Source organism: Pleurodeles waltl, chromosome 2_2 (genome assembly GCF_031143425.1).
Source record: "Pleurodeles waltl isolate 20211129_DDA chromosome 2_2, aPleWal1.hap1.20221129, whole genome shotgun sequence".
Taxonomy (NCBI): domain Eukaryota; kingdom Metazoa; phylum Chordata; class Amphibia; order Caudata; family Salamandridae; genus Pleurodeles; species Pleurodeles waltl.
Window position 1 is genome coordinate 717,851,476 of NC_090439.1, and position 21,216 is coordinate 717,872,691.

The following is a 21,216-nucleotide window of genomic DNA, read 5'->3' on the forward strand; positions in this document are numbered from 1 at the left end:
GACTCGTGATTTCTCAAGCCACCCAGCGTCGCTCCAGGAACTCCTCTGCGCTGTTGACATCACTGCCGGATAAAGAGGGGAGACACTTAGATAACATCGGCAAGCATTTCTCCTCAATGTCCGCTATTGTAGTAAGGGCGGCCAATTCCCTTGCTGTACTTGGCAGATAGGATCGACAGCTCTTGTCAGACCTGTCTCAATCCTTGGAAGAGCTTTCGGATGCTTCCAAAACAGAAGCCAGAAAGGTGCTCAAAGAGGGCCAACGATCTTTAGCAGACAAAGATTCTGGATCTTCCATATGATGGGGAAGCGCTGTTTGGGAAGCACGTCGACAACGCTCTTCAAGCCATTAATTCTGATACAGAGACAGGAAGATCCTTAGGCACTCTGCAATACAGGAAAGTGCCCTTTCGTGGTGCTAGGGGCAGAGGTCAACCTTCCTTTCGCAGAGGATACCAGCTAGGTATCGATTCTATTCCTCCATGTTCCAGCCGTCTAGGCTGCAATACCAGCCGTGGCAACTGCCTCCCGCAGCCTATACCAGGCCCTACCACAAGAACAAATTGAGGCGACAATCTAAGGTGTCTGAACGTAGGCAATGACTGCCTAACGACACTTCCTCTTCACTCTTCTCCTGCAATTGTTCACAGAATCTTAAACAATCATATCCACCGCTGGCAACAAATAACGAAGGACAAGTGGATGCTGGATTTAGTATGATTCGGACACCTGTTGGAATTCATTGAGATTCCCGCATCAATGCCTCCATCCCAGACCCAACAAAAACACCTTTGTCTGTTGTGCTTGGAGGTAATGACCATGCTGAAGAAAGGGGCTGTAGAGTCTGTTCCATATTCCCGGAGAGGGAAGGGTTTTTTACTCCTGCTTCTTTCTCATCCAAAATAAATCTCGCTTATGGAGTCCAATTCTGGACTTACGGGAGCTGAACAAGTACCTCAAGAAACAAACATTTCGGATGGTGACCCTGCTCCAGCTTCTGAATAGAGCAGACTACATGGCCTCCCTAGACCTTCAGGACGCGTACTTTCAAATTTCCATTCATCCTCTGCACAGAAAGTACCTTCGGTTTGTGGTCAGCGGCAAACACTTCCAGTTCAAGGTCCTCCCCTCTTAACACCATGCATGGTCCACTCTCTGGATTGGTGGACAATGCCCGAGAACATTTCAAAAGGACTCAGCTTCTTGGCACAAATTCCTCCAATGGTTGTAACTACGGATGCATCACAGGATTGGGTGCATGCCTGCAGGACCTTAGGGTGAGCGGCAAGTGGCGCCCCCTTCTCACCATCTTTTCCAAATAAACCTTCTTGAGTTAAGAGCGGTCTATTATGCCTTACAAGCCTTCCTTCCAAGGATACAAGGCTCAGCAGTGCTTGTCAGAACAGACAATAACACCACAATGCACTACCTAAACAAACAAAGAGGAACACCTTCCCACATACTCTCTCGAGAAGCGCAAACTATCTGGAAATAGTGCATTCACCACTCAGTCCACATAACAGCGGAACATGTCCCAGGCCTACAAAATACCATTGCAGATTCATTAAGCAAGTTGGCAACATCCTCCCACGAGTGGGAATTAGACCAGAGGACACTAGATTAAATCTTCGACCAGTGGGGAAAACCGAATCCGGACCTCTTTGCATCCTCCCAAAATGCCAAGTCCCAACATTATGCAAGTTGGCATCACCAACATGGGGGGATGCATTTTTCGATCGCATGGTCAGGGATCTATGCGTATGCTTTTCCTCCGATCCCTATCCTCTCAAGGGTGATCAGGAAGATGAAGTCTGAACCCTGACAGATTATCCTAATAGCTCCACCGTGGCACACAGAGTTGCTTCTCCTGCTGCTTGTCCACCCATCAGAATCAGACCAATTCCGTACCTGCTTACCATCAACTGGGGACAAGTGAGGTACCTGGATCCCAAATCTCTGAGTTTATACGCATGGCTCCTGAATTCAACAAATTTGGCCATCTAGACCTACCAACTGAGTGCAGGGAAGTGCTAGCTAAAGCACGTGCAGCTAGCACCAACAAATCTTACCACCTAAAGTGGAAGCGATTTTGTTTGTGGTGTGAAACCCAGAAATTGCCTCCTCTCTCTTTCGCACCGATGGCGGTTTTGCCATATTTCTTGCAGTTGGCACATTCCGGACTTGCCCATTCGTCAATAAGAGTCCATTTGACAGCAGTTTCCAGATACAGGAAAGTACCAGGCAAACCGTCCTTATGCTCTCTGAGATTAGTCAAGCAATTCTTCCTCCAGTAAAGCCTCCACCTCCGGCATGGCAACTTCGTCCTTGGCCAGCTTATGAAGGAGCCTTTTGAGCCTATCCACAGCGCGGACATTAAGTATCCCACTTGGAAGGTAGCTCTCCTTCTTGCCCTTACTTCGGCACGCAGAGTTAGTGAAATTCAAGCTTTCACTTTACAAGAACCTTTCCTGCAGTTCAAACAAGATAGTCATTCTACTCACCAATCCCAAATTAATTCCTAAGGTGCCTTCGGAATTTCATATCAACGAGCCAGTGGTTCTAAAATCTTTTTTTCCTGAACCAACAAACCACTGCAGAAAGGACCCTCCATTCACTCGAACTTAAAAGGTGCATAAAATTCTCTCTGGACAGAACAAAGTCGTTCCAACAGTCCAATCAGTTATTTATAGCTTTCAGTGCCACTAGGAAAGGTCACTCTGTAACGAAACAGACTATATCCCGATGGATTAAAGATGCAATCATCTTCTGCCATCAGAAAGCAGGTAGACCATTGCAAACAAGTGTGAGAGCGCATTCCTCCAGAGCTATATCTGCGTCCTATGCGCTGTTTGCTGGTGTGTCAATTAAAGACATCTGTCGGGCTGCGACATGGAAGACAACTCACACCTTCACGCAGCATTACTGCTTGGACATGAAGTCACTTCGGGATGCAGCCGTTGGGCAAGTGGTCCTTCGAAACCTGTTTCAATTAATGTGAGCTAAATTATTCCTTCCCTTCATCCGCTTGTTTTGTGTTGTTTCACATTTTCTTTAAAATAATACTGTAGATCGTAAAAATAAGTGAATGAACATATTGTCATACCAGTTTGCATTTCAAAGTGCTATGTTACTATCTGCAGGTCAAAAATGTGTTATTCACTGCTTACTATTCTGATTCAAGCATCTGAATCTATGGAAGTTCCAATACTGGAGTAAGAAACAAGTTACTTACTTGTAACTGTAGTCCTCCAGTATTGGAAACTTTCATAGATTCATATGCGACCCACCCTCCTCCCCTGTGGAGCTCACCTTTATTTTTTTCCTCAGTCCTAGTCGTATTTTTGCACTTGTGCTTGTAAAATCTGAGGGAAATCAGCTCCTCACAGAAGGGTTCTAGATGGTGGTGTGAGCTGATTGGTTGCCTTTTAAGTTTGGTTCTTTTTTATAAAACAACTGAGATATTACTAAATTAAGAGGCCTAGTGCCTCTACAGCTTTATATGCAATTGAGCATGGCTTTTTGTATTACACCAGGGACTCCCATCTTGACAACGGGGAATGATTCAAGCATGTTAATCTATGAAAGTTTCCAATACTGGAGAACTACAGTTAGAGGTAAGTAACTTGTTTCATCTGGAAAGTTCAGGTATCCTTTCTGAGAAGGAGAATTTCCATCAATTGTGAAGTCTTTTACTGTGGGCATGTCCCCTGAGAAGTCTTTTATGCAAACATGTACCAATCCATATCTCTTTTCCAGTTTTCCACATCCGGTGGAGTCCCGCCTCCCTACGCTTTTGTGATATTTCTCATTGCCACACTCAGACCTAAGATTGTCCAAATTTTTGTGTACTTCACAGGCTCTGCATCGCCCCATGTATTTAGAACTTATCATTTTACTGTTCCCCCCCAACCCCTCAGCTTGTATCATAAGCTCCATGAGTTTTTCCCAGAATGTCTGCATTGCTGTACAGGCCCATAGGATATAAAGAAATGTTGCTTCTTGCCCACACCTCCACAGGCACAGGTTTGATGTGTGTCTTCCCAATTTTACTTGGGTCATTCTTGTGCAGTTGGAGTGGTGCAGTATCCAGAGTTGAATCAGTTGGAACCCTAATTTTATTGAAACCTATCTCTGGTCCTAATTGCCTATTGCTACAGACCATCATCCATCTTCCCTATTTCCTCCTGTTCTCACCCAGTTACTGTAGGGTGTTACGATATGTTCTTACTGTATCCTTTCTTTGCATATCTGATCTTTGCAGCCTTGAGAAAGTCTAGATGATGAAACATGTGTCAGCTGCCTTTTGGAAAGTACTGTGTCTTGAGAAGAATAAACCCTAACCAACTATGAAAACGCATATTGGACTTTTGGTGTACTCCTTATTACTTATATTGACATTGTGGAGTATACTAATGTGTCCTGGTATTCTTTGATAATTATCTTAGTTCTGATTGGCCTTCCAGTCAGCACGACTTACACCCTTGGTGGCTGGGTGTAAAACCATTATGGCACCCACTGTATAACTTTATATTTACAGGACACAAATTTCCCCAGAGAATCACATATTTTTGCTGGATGTGCAAACTTCATAGCATAAGCCACTGGTTTTTCATGTTGTACTGTAGGGTGTTAGGTGAGTTATTTTAGATCTTTTTATAAGTCAGTGACATACCCTTTTTTAGGCGTAAGATCCCCTTTCAATCTGCCCTTCAAAGGGGAGGACTTCTTCAGTACTGCACGTTTTGGCATAAGTGCGCGTGTGTCATGTCTGACTTGCAGGTAGGGGTAGATCTCTGTGTCTGCCAAGTTGTGTTATGCCACCAATTTCAATAGAACAACTGCATCTCCCTTTTCCCACTGGTCCCCAATCGTGGAGATAACTACTAGATGCCCTCTGGTGAATTTTTCCAGGCACCCCCGAAACACTCACCCAGCAACTGGAATGCCTACTGCATTTCAACTTCACGGCACAAGGGCCAGAATACATCAAGAAGGTGACAAAGCCGGGCGATTGATTGCCTGGTTAGCACGACAGGACATAAGCATCCCCACCGATCACAGAAATATGTTCCCAAACGGGCGATACTCAGGGACCAGCAATTGATCCAACAAGAATGTGCATACTACTATACACAATTATAGAAAGCCCCGTCCACAACCCCCACACAAGCCGTCGCAACTTTTTGTTGCAAATCAAAACCCCATGCATCCCCACGACTACCAGGCGGGACCAGGACACATCAATCACGGACCAAGAGGTTTGTCAGGCAATTAAAGACCTGGCCCGTAATAAATCCCTAGGCTTGGATGGGCTACCATTGGAGATTTACTCCACATTTGCATCTAAATTGGCTCCGCAATTAGTGGCTGTCTATGATGAAGCATTGCAGCTGGGTACTCAACCGAGCACCCTCTGGGAATCTCTTCTCACCTTTATTCTTAAACCTGATTGAGACCCAGCCTCCCTGGGTTCCTACCGGGCGAAAACTATATTAGGAGTGGACTACAAAATATTAGGTAAAGTACTAGCAAGCCGTTTCTCTCAAATGGTCACACCCTAGTCCATGATGACCAAAATGGATTTGTTCGTGGAAGGGGTGCCTCACAAAATCTCCGCTGCCTGTTTCAAATCCAAGATCAGATCCGCAACTCCTTCCCACATGCCATAGGCCTCATTTTAAATGTTGAGAAAACATTTGACACGCTAACATGGGACTGCTTATTTCACGTGCTGACCCGCATGGGTTTTGGGGAATGCCTATTGTCATACACCCGCCTCCTCTCCAATAATCCTTCCTCCCTAGACCGATTGTGCCACTTGGTCTCTAACTCATTCCTTGTTAAGCTGGGTAAATGCAAGGGCTGCCCACTGTCTCCCCTCCTGTTTGCCCTGGCAGTTGAGCCAGTGGCGATCTGCCTGTGGCAGGAGGGCAGCCACTGGGGTATCCCATTAGCTGAACGAGTACACGTGACCTCAGTGTATGTGGATGATATGCTGGTGTAAGATCGGAATATGCCCCTCACTCCACTGTATAACACACTGGAGAATTTTATGGCGGCGGTGGGCCTTGAAATTAACTGGGCTAAATTTGTGGCCTACCCTTTCCACCCAGATATTCCATGCCCCGGTGTACAGCTAGGCCTGGCACACCACCCGTGGACCCTGCCGGCAGTCCGATATCTCGGGATCCACCTACATCACACCCTGATGAACCTCTATGAAGCCAACCTTTGCCGGGTGTTAGCAGGTGTCAGAGCACATATGGCATTCTGGTGGACCCTTCCTCTTTCCTGCATAGGAAGGATGGCACTCACTAAAATGCTCATCCTCCTTAGACTGTTATATTTCTTCGCAAACCTCCGGTTGTCCCCCCCACTCCTTCCTTAAAGAGCTGGATTCATTAATGTGGACTCTGATCTGGGCACGACAGCGCCACAGAATAGCTTTTGCATAGTTGCAGCTCCCCCGGGATTGGTGCAGGTTGGGAGCTGCTGTCTTTGAAGCTTACTTCCTGGCAGCACAGCTCCAATGGTTATCACGCTGGGCAGCAGGCCCCTACATGTGTGAGACTGCTGGCCACCCCAGGCCCGTTGGACATAGTCACTACACGTAGCCTCCAATTCCTGACGCTGATGCCAGACTCCCCCAGCCTCTTCAGGTCTGGCTAACCTGCACCTGTATGCTACGAGTTCATCAACTGTCCCGAGACAGACCCTGTTATGCACCTGATATCTCGTTGGTGGGCCTTCCCCAGACCCTAGGCCACTATAAAGCGCATCGCTTGGCGGAATGGACAGAGAATGACATCACTACAGTAGGTGACCTATACCTAGATGGCCAATTACGCTTGACCAAATCACTGTGAATAACAATATACCGCCAGGGCAATTCCTCACTCATCGACAACTGTGCCTAACAATGTAGACACTGTAGGGACCAACAGATATTGGACCACAGCACCACCCTGTTAGACAAACAATATATACCATGGGCCCCGGCCGCCACCTTATAACCTGGTTATATAGAGCCATACTTAACACACTATGCACTACCCTAGTGCCGCTAAGATGCCAATGGGAGACAGACCAGGGCAGGGAGCTGAGTGACAGACAATGGGAGATGGCGTTGTCCCACCCCAGGAAAGTCTCCTGTAATTCCTATTTCAAGAATATTAATTTTTATCTCTTGCACAGGGCGTACCTAACACCAGCCGTCTACCTCACGGGCCAGCGCTGCCCGCAAGAGGAGGCCTCCAACACATGCTCAGGGCCTGCCCAACACTTTGCTCTTATTGGTCCACCATTCACGATACCCTGAAGGAATTGTTGTAATTGACTGAATTCAGTACAAGGGAAGCCAGTGCCCTTGGCATTTTCAAACGTCAAAAAACACATAAAGTACGATCCTGCTTCGAGGCCCTAGCGCTCCTGCTAGTAATTCGCACGATCACTCTACATTGGTGATCGCCTGTCCCGCCCCTAATGGAAGCCTGGAGAGAGGCCATGACTAAATGGGGGCAACAAAATAGGAGGCTTTACGTGGAGAGGAAGTGCGGGGCCTCCATCGCGGCCCCATCTCACACCACTGTGCGATCATTCTTGCTCACTTCAATCAGCACTCGTGAGTCGATTCTAGACTCCCATGAGGTAAAAAACCTTCAACTGCAGGTCACTCCACGTGCCCTCATTCCCCCCCAACATTAGACCTTACTACACAGACTCCCCCGCCTTCTGGGGATTACCACCACGAAACCGGCCCTGGTGCCCCCACCTTGTGTGCCCCACACTCATACCCCCACAAACTTCATATTGAAAATATACAAACAGCATCGAACTGCAGGCCACCACCAATGTGGTCCAAGGCAACAAAGTCTGTCTTCCCATAGTTCTACATAGTTTGACCCCTGGAGGCATACAATTCATCCATACAGCACTGTGCACCATTTAATACATGTGCCCGTAATTGCCCACAGTAATACTACTGCACCAATACTGCCCATCATTAAATGAGCAGGAGCGAACAGTCCCCTCCCGCTTGAATATGCACGACGTATACAAAGAACACAATTAAAATTTTGTATGCTGAATGTTTGTACCCTGTTTGAATAAAAAAAAATCAAATAAAATTTAAAACAAATAGTTGATCTGGACAATAGATTGACAAATGGAATGGCATCAGGATTCAGATTTTGTTTTACAAGCCATGCATGTATTATGTTGACTTGCATCTGTTTTTAAACTAGTTGGTTATAATGTACTCCTTGCACACATAGGAACATTCGAAATCTGGAAGTCAGTCTCCCCCGGTCCCAGCAAGAAGAAACCAGCTGCGTGCCCATGGTAAGTGTATATCCTTCAGTACTGTCATTTGCTTTTAGAGCACACTCAATTGAGAGGCAAAATGTGATACTTTTTACTTTCTCTTGAGGTACGCTTGTAGTCATCTTTTGTGCTTACAAAAGCATATTTATTTGTTGGTGCTGTACTCCTTAATAATCTTGCATCTAGTTGTTTCCACTATGTATGATGTAACAGCACAATCCAGTTTAAGAGAAATCTGAATAATCTGTTGTCTTTACCATTTCCCGCTGAGGTAAGAATGATTTTAGACCGTGTGTGGCAGCAGGATTCCTTCATTTGGAATCTCAAGTCTCAAGTTCCTCAGGTCAGCCTACTTCTCGCAGGAATGCCATGGGCTGACTAGTTTTGTTTACTGCAGTGCTGCAATGAGATTTTCGGTATTAGGGAGTGATAGATCTGAGTTTCGGAAAGGGCATCCTTAATCTTTATAGCTGATCTTCAGACTTTCTTGTCTGGAATGAGCTATTCTACCTTTACTGATCTTTTTAATCAATACCATTACTCGGATTGTCCTACAGCTTATGTCTTTTAGCTCCAGTCTAGAGTGAGGTCCTTGTGTGCGCCTCAGAACAGAGCAGCTAATACGAAACCAATAAAGGCAGAGACTTTGTCAAAACTCAACTTCATTATATGCAAGTAAAAAGCCCTTCTGGGCTTGAGGTTGTCTTGCATCCATCTTTCCCCTTCCCCCATTGTTGTGTGATAATTCTGCTATTAGAGGACAGCAGGACATGTAGTGGATACAAGTGGCCAGCCAATGAGACTATTGTGTCTAGTGATCAAACACGCTTTTGCATGATGACAGTCACATCTTTACAGGGAGGGCTTTTTCATGCAGAAACCTTAGCTTAACCCCATTATGGATTATTCACTCACAGTGCCTGGTGCCCACCGTGAAGAAATCTCAGCAAATAGATTTTGGACCCCTCAAAAAGATATGTTGCCCTTATTTGTGTTGTAATTCAGATCTGAGGCCTACACTGAAAGCCTTCTTGCCATAGATCTACCATTAGAAAGTGTAAGATGTCTACACAGCACTATATTGTAAGTAGAGTAGCAGCGATGTGGGTGGGAGAACAGATGACAATTGTCTGTTGACCAAAGAAGATTCCTGAAAACTTACTTTTCCCTCCACTCTACGACTGATCCAGTTAAACTATTTCCACCAGAAAGACTACATGCTTGAAAGACTGTGGACAATGGGAAGATCACCAAATTCAGCATGTACGTGTTGCAAAGTTATGCCATATTATCTGAAAGTGTCCTGCCGGTAACTACTTGAAGAGAAGGCAGAGTTTATGGAGGGGTGGGCTTTTTCCTTATATCAGAGAATACTTTCTGGCATTGGGTTCCTCGTGGCCAAACGAGACATTGCTGGATTTGGATAACTGCTGAATGTATACCCCTGTCTATATGGTTTAGAGACATGGACCATTGCTGCAAGCCGGAGAAAGAGACTTACAAATAGAGAGTGTGTGTGAGCAAACTCCAGAGATTATGGGGTCCTTGGACTTCTAGAGATACAAATACCAGGTTTGCTTGATTTTAAATGCCAAATTGTAAGTTTGATTGGCCGTGATGCAGTTGAAATTCTTTGTAAATATGGGGTATTACCCTGCTGCTGTATTCGGTGCCAGTATTTTATATTATGCGCTGGCTTATCTACTCTAAAAACAATAAACAGAATTGGAAGAAAGGAAAGAGTAGCAAAAAATCACCAAAACTGTTGAGGACGCACCGCGTCTGTTGCATTGGGTGCTACGGCATCACGCTAAAAGTAGAACATGCTTGGGGGTTGAGCAGTGCCTGGGTGGATAGTTTAAGCAGGCAGGAGTGGTTCTCAAATCAAGGCAGCTTCAACTTCTGTTCCAAGTAGGGCACGCCTCCACTGGACCTCTTTGCTACATCCGAATATTTGAAAGGGCTACTTTTTAGCAACATGTGTGCTGCCTGGAAACTAGGGGGAATCATTTTTGATGCCTTGTCAGGGATCTTTGCCTACGCATTTCTACCAATTTTCTTCATCCAGAGTATCCTCCGCAAGATGAAATGGAAGCTGTGCAAGCTTGGGCCAGTCAGTCCTTGTTCATCTCCCTGTAGGATGTATTAGTGGTAATGGCTGCTTCAGTTCAAGGGGGTGCCAACCTGCTTGATAAGAACCAAGTTCTTCAGCACAACTCTGTGTAACCAGCAGTTTTCTTCTGACCTCGAAGTTAGTTCTGTAGGTATCCCGTAAGACTATTAAAAGATGCTGAATTCCTCTAGAGCAGCCTCCAACAGCAAGACTTAAACCAGAAAAGGGGAAAGGTTTTGTGTTTGGGGAAAGTCTAAAGCTATCAGTCTGCTTCAGATGTAGATACATTAACGTCTTCTTTTTGACAGCTGACCAAAACAGGCCTGAAATTTTCAGGGAGATTCAATATGGCAAGTCTTCTAGGTACATTAGGTCTTCAACCAATATGTAATTGCGCATTCCCTACCTCTCTACTGAATAGGGATTCCAAAAGGCTGGATACCTTTGGTAAGATGATTTTCTCATCCGCCAGCCTAGCACTCCGGTCGGTAAACACCGTGTGCCGTTTTACATCCACACTGTGGGACTCAGTTGCTCAAATGCTGTCTATGGTCTCAGATGAGCCCCCAGCCATGCTCTTTCAAGCTACTGTTGGCAGATGAGAGGCAGCGTAGTTTATGTTCAAGTGTGGACTAGACGTGACCTCTTGCTGGGCAGAGCGATTTCATCAGAGGCACTTAGACACCACACATAGCCGAAAACCACTGGCTTCTCGGGGGATATAAAAGCTTTGCTCATGGCATGCCCTTTGATAGCTCTAACCTCATTGGTGAGAAGGTAGACTCAGTGGTGGAGCATTTTAAAGATAGCAGACGTATAGCCATGTCCTTGGGCTTCTCCATGGCCCCATGCCAACCCCAGTCTGCCTTTTGCCCCTTCCGTGGCCTACATTCCCATGGCGACCTCCGCCTACAAATCCCTTTAGTGTGCCCTTATACCAGCATGGCCACCCAGTGGGAGGCAGGATCTGCCATTACTTGCCCCACTGGAAGTCTATAACATCCAACAAGTCGGTTTTGGCAATCATAAGGCAGGTGCCAGCATCAGAATTAGGTACAGTTGCTACTCCCGCTACTTTCTTCGTCCCAAAAAGGACAGAGGCCCCCGTCCTTTCTCAGACCTACACCTTCTCAGTTTCTTCCTGAGAAAGGAGATATTCATGATGCTCACTTTAGTGTAGTTCCTGTCTGGCTTGGTGACTGGATGGTAGCATTAGACTTACAGGACGCATATTTCCACATCCCCTTCCTGCAAGCCCACAGGTGTTTACCAAGATGATGGCGTTGGTTGCAGCACATCTGTGGAGGTCAACGCTGAGAACACGCAATGTCAGCAGTTCTGTGGCTGGAGTTTCTAAGGCAGTTTTTGTTCGGAGATGGTTTTCGTATTGAGTGGACGCCAGCTCCTTTATGTCTTACCACTGATAACACTCCTGCCCACAGTTCTCAAGAAGATCAGCAAGTCATTCTTGTGTCTCCAGATTGGGCACTGAGAGTCTGGTATCTCGAGCTCCTGAGCATGACTATTGGTACTCCGTTCAGGCTGCCCCTTCAGGTGGATCTTTTGTCCCTGCAGCTGGCAGGATCGTGCACCAAAACCTGCGCATGTTCCACCTCCATGCTTGGAAATTGAGCAGCGACTGTTGACCGCTTTCGATCTTCTTCTTGAAGTCTGTGATGTTATTCTAGCAGTCAGGTATTCCTCCACCAAGATGGTATACGCCTGCTATTGGGACAAGTTTGTAGCATGGCGTTGCATCCATAGATATTGATTCTCTTTCTGCACCCTTATCACAAGTTCTATGGTTTGTTCTTTCTCTCGCCCAGCAGGGCTCTACTCTGGGCATTGTTAAAGTTTACTTATCCGCCATTTCGGAATACTTGCAGTTGCTGAACCAACCTTCTTAGTTCTAGTCATCTGCTGTGACTAGGTTGCTCAAAGGTCTCCAACACGTTTCTTCCCAGGCCCTCCATCATGCCTCAGTGGGATCTTAACCTCATCTTGGCTTTTCCTATGTGCATGCCTTTTGAGCCGCTGCACAACTGCCCACTCCGCCAGCTTTTCTAGTGGCCATAACATTGACCAGGAGGGCCAAAAAACTGCAGGCACTCTCTGTGCACCCTCCGTATACCAACTTTTACCTAGATAAACTGGTTCTCAGGACCTGGCTTCCTTTCTTCCGAAGATTGTGACACCTTTTCATGTAAGTCAGAACATCACCTTGCCTACCTTCTTTTTTTCCCCTCAACCTTCTAAAGAAGAGGAGAGACTCCAATGTTTGGACACAAAAAAGAACGCTGTCATTCTACCTAGAGCGCACAAAATAGTTCCGGGTGGACGATCAGCTATTTGTAGGGAATGTTGGGGCTACGAAAGGGAAGGCTGTGCAGAAAAGGACCATCTCATGATGGATGAATCTCTGCATAAAGCTATCCTATGCACTGACCAAAAAACAACCCCCTGAGGGCATGCGTGCTCTTTCTACCAGAGCCAAGGCTATAGGCACTGGACTCAGAGTCCCTGTCCTGGGTACCTGTCAGGCAGCAACAAGGGCATGTCTGCACACATTCACCAAACATTACTGCCTTGATGGTCAGGTCTGCTGTGACGGGCATTTTGCCTGTTTGGTAGTGCTGGACTTTTTGGTTTAATCTGTTTAACAGACTCACCTATGGAGAGGTATGGTATGGCTTGGATCTTTATAAGATAAACAAGTTACTTACTTTTTGGTAATGCCTTATCTGATAGAGACTCTCTCTAGCCGCAGATTCCTTAACAACATCCTCCCCTTGCTCTGCAAACTGATTTCATATGGTCACCTCTCAAGGGCCTTAGCAATACACTCCAGAGTGTCAGCATTCTTTGTGGTTCCGAGCTTCTGGCATAGAAAGTTGCAAAAAGAAACTAACGTCAGCATGCTAGGGTGGCTCCTATATAAGCACCAGGCACGTCATTTGGACGTGGATGGTGCCACCAATGCCAAACTGAGTGATGCCTCCTACAGGCGTGCAGTGGTACTGCTCGAAAAATTCTGGATCCAGTCTGAGGCCTGGGGAATATTCTAAGGTGAGAAAATCACTCGCTAGTTAGAATCTCTACCAAGTAAGGCATTATCGAAAGTAAGTAACTTGTTTATTAGGTACACCTATGAGGACTCCCTTCAGTCTTTCCGTAAGGCTTCTAGTTATGCAAATACAAGCGTTCTGTTTACCAAGGATAAAATTACCCTTGTCACCAATCCACACTTTGTGCCTACAGTGCTGCATTCTTTTTGCCTCTCTGAGAAGGTTTCTCTGCCAACGATTTTTACACAGTCCTCTTCTCTGGTGGAGAAAGCTCTTCATTTGCTAAGCGATGTTTAAAGTTTGTTAATCGTCAGATTACCAAAATTTTGCAATTCACACCAGTTTTTCGTTTCCTTCAGCGTTTCCAGAAGGGTTACACAATATGGAAGAAAAACATGTCCAAGTGGATTGCATATTGCATACCCCTCTATCACATCGAGGTAGGTAGACCTTTGAGACACAGAATAAGGGCTCACTCCACATGCATTGTTGCTGCAGCAGCACAATTTGCTAGTGTGTTCCTCAATGACGTTTTTAAAGATGCAAAAAAATCTCAACTTCCTTTGGCATGAAAGTGCTTCTGCATCAACAGTCAAGATCACAAACTTCATTGGGACATGCTATGATGCATAACCTGTTTTTCTGAGATGAAACATCTCCAGGCCCTAAGATTATCTGCTTTTGAAGTCATAATTTAAGATTTTGGGGGTCATAATGATCCTGGTGGTCACCAGACTGCCAGTGTCGCAGTGGTGGTTGGACCGCCACAGTCGTGGCTGTCCGACTGCCGTATTATGACCATGGCACAGCCGCCACGGTCCAACCACTGACACCGCCAGCCTGCAGCCTGGCAGTCCCGGTGGTTGTAATCCACCAGGGCAGCGCTTCCCTGGGGATTACGAGTCCCCATCCGCCAGCCTATTCATGGAGGTTTACACTGCCATGGAAAGGCTGGCGGACTGGGAGACTTGGGGGGGGTGGGGGGGGGTTGGCGGCGTTGAACATTCCACCTGCTGCACTGCCACATTGCCGCTGGCTCCATTAGGAGCCAGCTGCAATGTTAAGGCCCTGTTCCCAGCTGGGCCGGCGAGCGGAAACCCAGCGAGGAACTCAAATTAGGGCCGGCGGTGTTCAGGCCACTCGTGTGGCCTGATGACGGGATGACTTTGGCGGGTGGCCTCCGCCACCCGCCAACGTCATTATGGGGGCCAATATGTCTATGAAAAATTCAGTACTGAATAGAAAAGTGTACCTTCCCTGTACATAACAGTTCATCAGCATTTCAGAGGTTTTCATGAGAACCGCTGTCCTCCAGTTGCTTGGAGCTACTTCCCTTTTTAATTTCTTAACCAGCTTTAAAACACATTGCAGTTGAATCTGTGAGGGGGAATGGAGTTTTTTTCTGTTGTTCTAAATGGCTGGGGTTTACATCACAAACGAGATACTTAGAGTACAAATAGATTATGGCTGTTTCAATGTTATTTAACTGTAAGTTTACACACTGCTATGTAAATCTTTATTACAAACAATTCACAATCTAATTGCAGATCAATTCATTCACTTTTTTTACTCTGTCTGCAATCTTGAAATGGCTTTGGGAGGCTTGTTTTCTCACTGCATTGTAGATTTGTGAAAATAGGTTGGTATTCATGTTCTGTGTTTGCCCATTTTATAAAATGGTGATAAAGCTGGAAGTAAACATACATGGGAAGCTTCCCATTTGTCATTTATCGAATGTGCTCTATTTGCTTTAAGCTTCTGTCTGATGAGAAAAAACACCTGTAAGGATTCAGAGAACTGAATGTAACAGTAGTTCTGTGGAAATGGATTGTGTTCTGGAAGATTGGGATTATTCCATCTGGGTTTACAGATGTGGATGATGCTATTCAGATGAAAAAAGCTGAATCTGAATCTGAAAGTGATAGTTGTATGCCTTTCCTCCAGGCTTGTTAGGAGTCTCCAATGAGTAGCTTGTGAGCTACCCATAAGTAGCTCTTCTGTGTGTAGCCCATCCTACAAAAACTGAAAGGTTTGTATTTAAAACAAACATGCAAACTTGTCTGTTGTGGTCAGTATTAAAATTCTAATAATATTCGTACCTCTGGATGATTATTTTAATCAGTATAAGTAGCTTTTACTAGAAAAAGGTTGGAGACCCCTGGGCTACGTGCTACTGCTCATTTTGAGTTACTTTGGGAAGAGGTCAGACAGAGTACAACAGAGCATAAAACACAGATGCCTTTCAGTACCAGCAATAAAAATCCTTTGATCAGCCCTCTCACCAACATTGTTATGGATGCCATGATTGCCAAAAAGGCAAGTAGTTCCTTCCGCCAGTTAAACATAGATATTCCTTTCTATCACCAATGATCCAATCATGAGAATGTTACTCCATCATCAGTGCTGACCCCATTTTCTTCAAGAACTTGGGAGACAGAATATCACAGTATCTGGAAGCACAAAATGAATATGTGTATATTTAGGTATATGGATATGTGTGTGTATATACATTTTATATATGTATATATATTTAGTAGGGACTGTGGCAAACAGAGTTGGAGCATGGGTCCAGGACCTGTGATGTCTGCTCCCAGAAGCTCTGTGTCGCCAACAAGACCCCGCTCCATGACCTTTGAGGTCAAAAGGAAGGTCCCGTTCTTGCTTCAGAAGTCGTTTTTGTGGCAGATCATCATTGCGGTCAAAGTCTTTGGGTAAGCCCAAGAAAAAGCATAAGAAATCAAAGTGGGAATCGGACCCTTCCAGCCACTCTCGGACTCCTGAGAGGGTGTGAGTTGTCAAAGTGCCACCCAGTCTTCCTCCCGATATCCATCGGAGCTGATTGCAAGTGTAGTCATGATCCACCCCAAATTTCTGGGTCCAATGGCAATATTGCAGCAGGAAAATGCCTTTAGGGATGCCATGCTGTGCGTTTTCGCCACTTTACCTATTCCCTCTGCCTTCAGCTGGCAGGTCCGCCCTTGACTGCATCTGTCCCACTCCAACCTGCTTTGGATTCAGCACTGACTTTGGTGCTTACTTCAGTTCCAGCACCACCCACTATGCCAGTCCACTTTGCACCAACACTGGTGCCGATGTTAGAATGGGAGGATGGCAGCCCATTATGCTTTCCAACTCTGAGCTGCATCCACCACAATCTCGGCTGAGACATATCCCTGTTTCCACTGGAGTGCAGCAAGTCTGGAATCCTTCTGATGCTAATACTTTGACTATACGATGCGGTAGGGCCCAAACTTTGCACACTCTTTTCAGCACTGACTTGGGCAGTGACAGTTTTGATGAAAGGGATTGTTTTTTTCCCCTCAGTGTGATTGAGAAAGCTGGTACGAAGAACTGTAAGATGCCAGTAGCCTGGATACTTTACCACATACTAGCCTTGTTTCTCCTGACCCTGCCACAGAAACAAATACCTTTTCACTGTTGTTATGCAGACGGCGGCAGAGGTATTAGACTTGCAACTCCTACTATGAGCTAGTGTTCTGACGGGGGTACTCCAAACTCCTTTTGCCATTTAAGGAGGCCCTCGGAGATACCCTCTTGGGCACTTGGATGTGAAACCATATTCCGGACCATAAGTCAGTAGTTAGGTTGCTCTCCACCAGCACCATGCAACTCTACTATTCTCATGTGACATCCCACACCAGAGAGCTTTGTGGTGCAGGCGTCCACCTGTAAGGTAAATCCCAATGTCTTCATTCACCACCCAACTGCATTGTGAGTCTAAGAGAATAGAAACATTTGGCAATCACATCTTTCTCCACGAGCCTTCCTCTGTGATCAGTAAATGCCAGCTGTCTTCTAGGCTTCTACTCTCATACATTATGGTACATGGTGGCCAAGTCTTACCAACAGATCAGGAAGACCTCCTGGCTTCACTGATCCAAGTTATCCAGGATGTCAGCAATGCAGCAACATTTTTAATTCATTCTGGCTTCGACACAACCCACTGCTTAGGCCGGGTGACAAATACGAGTATGGCATGTCAGCGCCTTGCCTGGATTAGGTCTGAGGGCTTCTCTGGGGATGTCTAGACATCTTTAATAGACATGCCATTCAATGACTCTTGCCTTTATGGTGATAAAGCAGATTGAGCTCTGGATCGGTTTAAGGAATGCAGGGCCACAGAATGTTCCTTATGTTTGTCTGCTTCCATTAGGCAAATCCACCGGCAGTTTCACCCCTACCTTGGTTGGGACAGGGCGTTTCAGTTTCACCAACATGAGACCCCTCTGACGCCCCAGCAGGCTTCCAGACTTTTCGTGGTTGAGGTTATGGGTCACAAAGACAATGCCCAGGCCGTCGGTGACAAATGTGCAGCTCAGTTCCCCACTCCTACAGCCTCTGCAGCTGCAAAATCACTTTATGTGCCCTTCCCAGTACAGCCACCCTATCTGAGGCAAGAACTGTTATTTTCTCCAGGGCTGGGAAGTCATCCAGTGGGGCCTCCATATTGTACGTCAAAGCGGCACCCTCCCATTTCTTTTCACCTTACCACACCTTCACCACCTTCAGGACAGCTGACAGAGGACCACCTCTGCAAGAAGTGCAGATTCTTTGGGCCAAAGGGTTAATAGACAGAGTTCCGGCATCTGAAGTAGGAAATGGGTGTTACTCCTGCTACTTCCTGGTACAAAAGGAGGATGGATGCCTTTGTCCTATTGTAGATCTCTGCCCTCTCAAAACCTTTTTCTGGAAGGATAAATACAAGATGCTTTCGATAGCTAGGTCCTTTCTGCCCTAGAATCCAGAAATTAGATGTTGGTGCTAGACCTGCAGGTTGTTTACTTCCATATCCCTTTCTTTCAGTCCCACAGGCCTATCGGCTGGTCAAAGTGGGTCAAGAGCATTTTCAGTTAAGTGCTCCCTTTCGACCTCACCAGTCCCCCTTGGTTGTTCACAAAAGTAATGATGGTGGTTGCAGCATACACTGTAGGGAGTTGTGGATACCAATCTTCCCCTACTCCAAAGATAGGTGATGAAGGCAGACTTGCTCCAGGCAGTCATCAACCACTCCAGATGACGTCAAACCCTTGAAATTATTGTGCTCATTATCAATGTGCCCAGCTCAAATCTGACTCCTCCGCAGATGCTTTTTCATCTGAGTCATTCTGGATATGGTACAGTTTTGTGCCTTCTCCCAGAGCTGAGAGTCCAGGACATTCGGTCTATGATCTCAGTGTTTCAGCCTCTGTCCTGAATCTTAGTGTAGCTGTGTCCTGAATCTTAGTGTGGATGACTCTAAGGCTGTTAGGATTGTTTGCCTTCTGCTTGTGAAAAATGCCAGATGGCACATGCGGGCTTTGAATCTCGTACTGGAGACTCAGCGGACAGAGCATCAATGGAAATCTATTTGATTGTATTCAGATTTCAGAGGTGGCTACAAAAAGACTTAAAAGTGGCATCTGCTGGACCACAACAGGGTCAGTGCCAAATCCCTCTACCCCACCAACATTTGGCAGTGGTGATGGATGCATCACTGCTGGGTTGGGAAGGCCATCTAGGAGAGGTGGATATCTTAGACCTCTGTTTTTTTAGCGGAAGTTAGATTACATATAATTTTGTTGGAGTTGAGGGCAATTCACTTTATGTTGAAAGTCTTGCTGCCCACCGCCAGAGGAAGTCTGGTACAGGTGCTCAGGGACAACACCACCGTCTTGTGGTACTGCAAAATGCAAACAAGCAGGGCAGGGTGGAGTCATGTGTCCTTTGGCAGACTCTATGCCTGTGGAAGTGTCTGGACCGCCAGTAAATTTTACTGGTAGTGAACCACCTAGGTGGAGCTCTAAAAACCAGGGCGAACAAACTCAGTCACTGACGCTTAGAAGATCACAAATGGCAGTTACAGCTGGAGGTGATGCAAGGCACCTTCCATCAGTGCAAGAACCCTGACTTAATCTTTTCCATTTGGAGTGGAGCACAGGGAATCCCTATGCCTTTCCTCCACTGCCTCTCCTGCCTCTAGCTCTGAAGACGATCAAGAACAACTGGGTTCAAGTCATCCTAGTGGCTCCGTTTTGGGCCAGAAATGTGTGGTGCTTGGGACTCTTGTACATGAGCATCTGTCCTGTGATCAACCTCACGCCTCAGGAGTAACTGTTGTCGCAGCGGAGGAAGGTACTGCACCTAGGTCTTGAGCAATTTGCATTGCCATCTTGAAGATAGAGTGGCAGCAGTTGACATCCTTTGACCTTCCCGGGAAGTTATTGATGTCATTCTGGCAGCGAGGCGTCTCTCTACTAAATTGGTGAACGCCAATTTTTGGGATAAATTTGTGACACCCAACAAACTGATCCACTACATACCAAGTTGTCTGCAGTTTGTTGTCCCTGGCTCAGCAAGGACTTGTTTTTGGCCTTGTTAAAGGCTGTCTACTTGATCTTTCAGCTCTTTAGTGTTGCTGGATCAACCTTCTGTATTATAATCACTTGTTGTGGTTAGATTTGTTAAAGATTTCCAACATTTGTTTCTACCTAAACCCTTTGTGATGCCACAGGGGGACGTGAATTTAGTACTCACTTTTTGATGTGCATCCCTTTTGAGCTGCTGCACATATTCACATTGAGAATTTTGACATTGAAAACAGTCTTTCTTATTCCTCTAACATCGGCTAGGCATGTGAGCAAGCAAGCTGTAGGCTCTTTCTATTAACCTAGCTTTATACATTATTATTCCTAGATAGTTTGGTGTTGAAGATCCAAGCTTCCTACCTGCTAAAAGTGGTCACTCCATTTCATGTCAGGCAGACTGTCACCCTCCTGCATTCCACCCAGTTCCTCTAAGGAGGAAGAGAGAGTTCATTGTTTGGACACTAAGAGGGTGCCTAGTTTTTTAGATAGATCACAGCAATAGACATGGTGTAGGTGATCACCTTTTTGTGGGATTCTCCGGGGGAAAAAGGGCAAGGCACTTCAAAAAAGGACAGTCTCCTGAAAGATTGTTCACTGCATAAAAATCTGCTGCACAGTGATATAGAAGCAGACTTCGGAAGGTTTACAGGCTTAGCCCACCAGAACTAAGACTGCTTCCATTGCACTGGGGTGCAAAGTCCCTGTTCTGGATATATCAGGCAGCTACTGGGGGTTTTGGTACATGCTTTCACAAAACACTATTTCTGTGACAGTCGGGTCCATCGAGAGGGCATCTTGCTCGCTCTGTCCTGCAGCACTTTTTTGGTTTTGAGCGTATTCCCAGACCCACCGCTTGGGTAGGTACTGCTGTGGTATCTATCACAAGGTAAATAATCTGGGGTTAGAAGAATCCATCAGAATAACAAGTTACTTACCATTGAGTATCTTTCTGGTAGATACTCTTTAAATGTAGATTCCTCACTATCCCTCTGACCTCCTCCTTTCTGTGAACTGGACTCTTTTTCCATGTACAAAGGTTCCAATCCGAGACATGCACATTGGTCATGCCAATTTGCTTATAGGATCTGGGTCTGTGAGCACAGACAGCCTAAGAAAGTAAATTATGTCAGTGTGTATGGATGGTGCTTATATCTGTTCCTCACTTCAGACACAAATGATGTCAGTGTGGAGGCACACAGTGCCATCTTTTGGTGTTCAGGAGTGCTACTCTAAAGTTTCTGGATTCAGTCTGATGCCTGGAGAATATTCACAAGAGGATAAATCTGCAATTGTGAAAGGTATCCACTAGAAAGATTGTTACCTAAGGCAAATAACGTATTCAGTAATGCGT

General features: G+C 45.8%; 1 protein-coding gene across 2 annotated transcripts in view; it reads left to right on the plus strand.

Annotated features, from left to right (window-relative positions):
• Nucleotides 1-21,216, plus strand: part of CSPP1 (centrosome and spindle pole associated protein 1) — a 976,424-nt gene that overhangs the window by 715,551 nt on the left and 239,657 nt on the right. For both annotated transcript variants that reach the window (XM_069220290.1, XM_069220291.1), the window contains one exon: nt 8,274-8,340. In XM_069220290.1, coding sequence (XP_069076391.1) covers nt 8,274-8,340 — 67 coding nt within the window. The remainder of the gene's footprint in view (nt 1-8,273; nt 8,341-21,216) is intronic.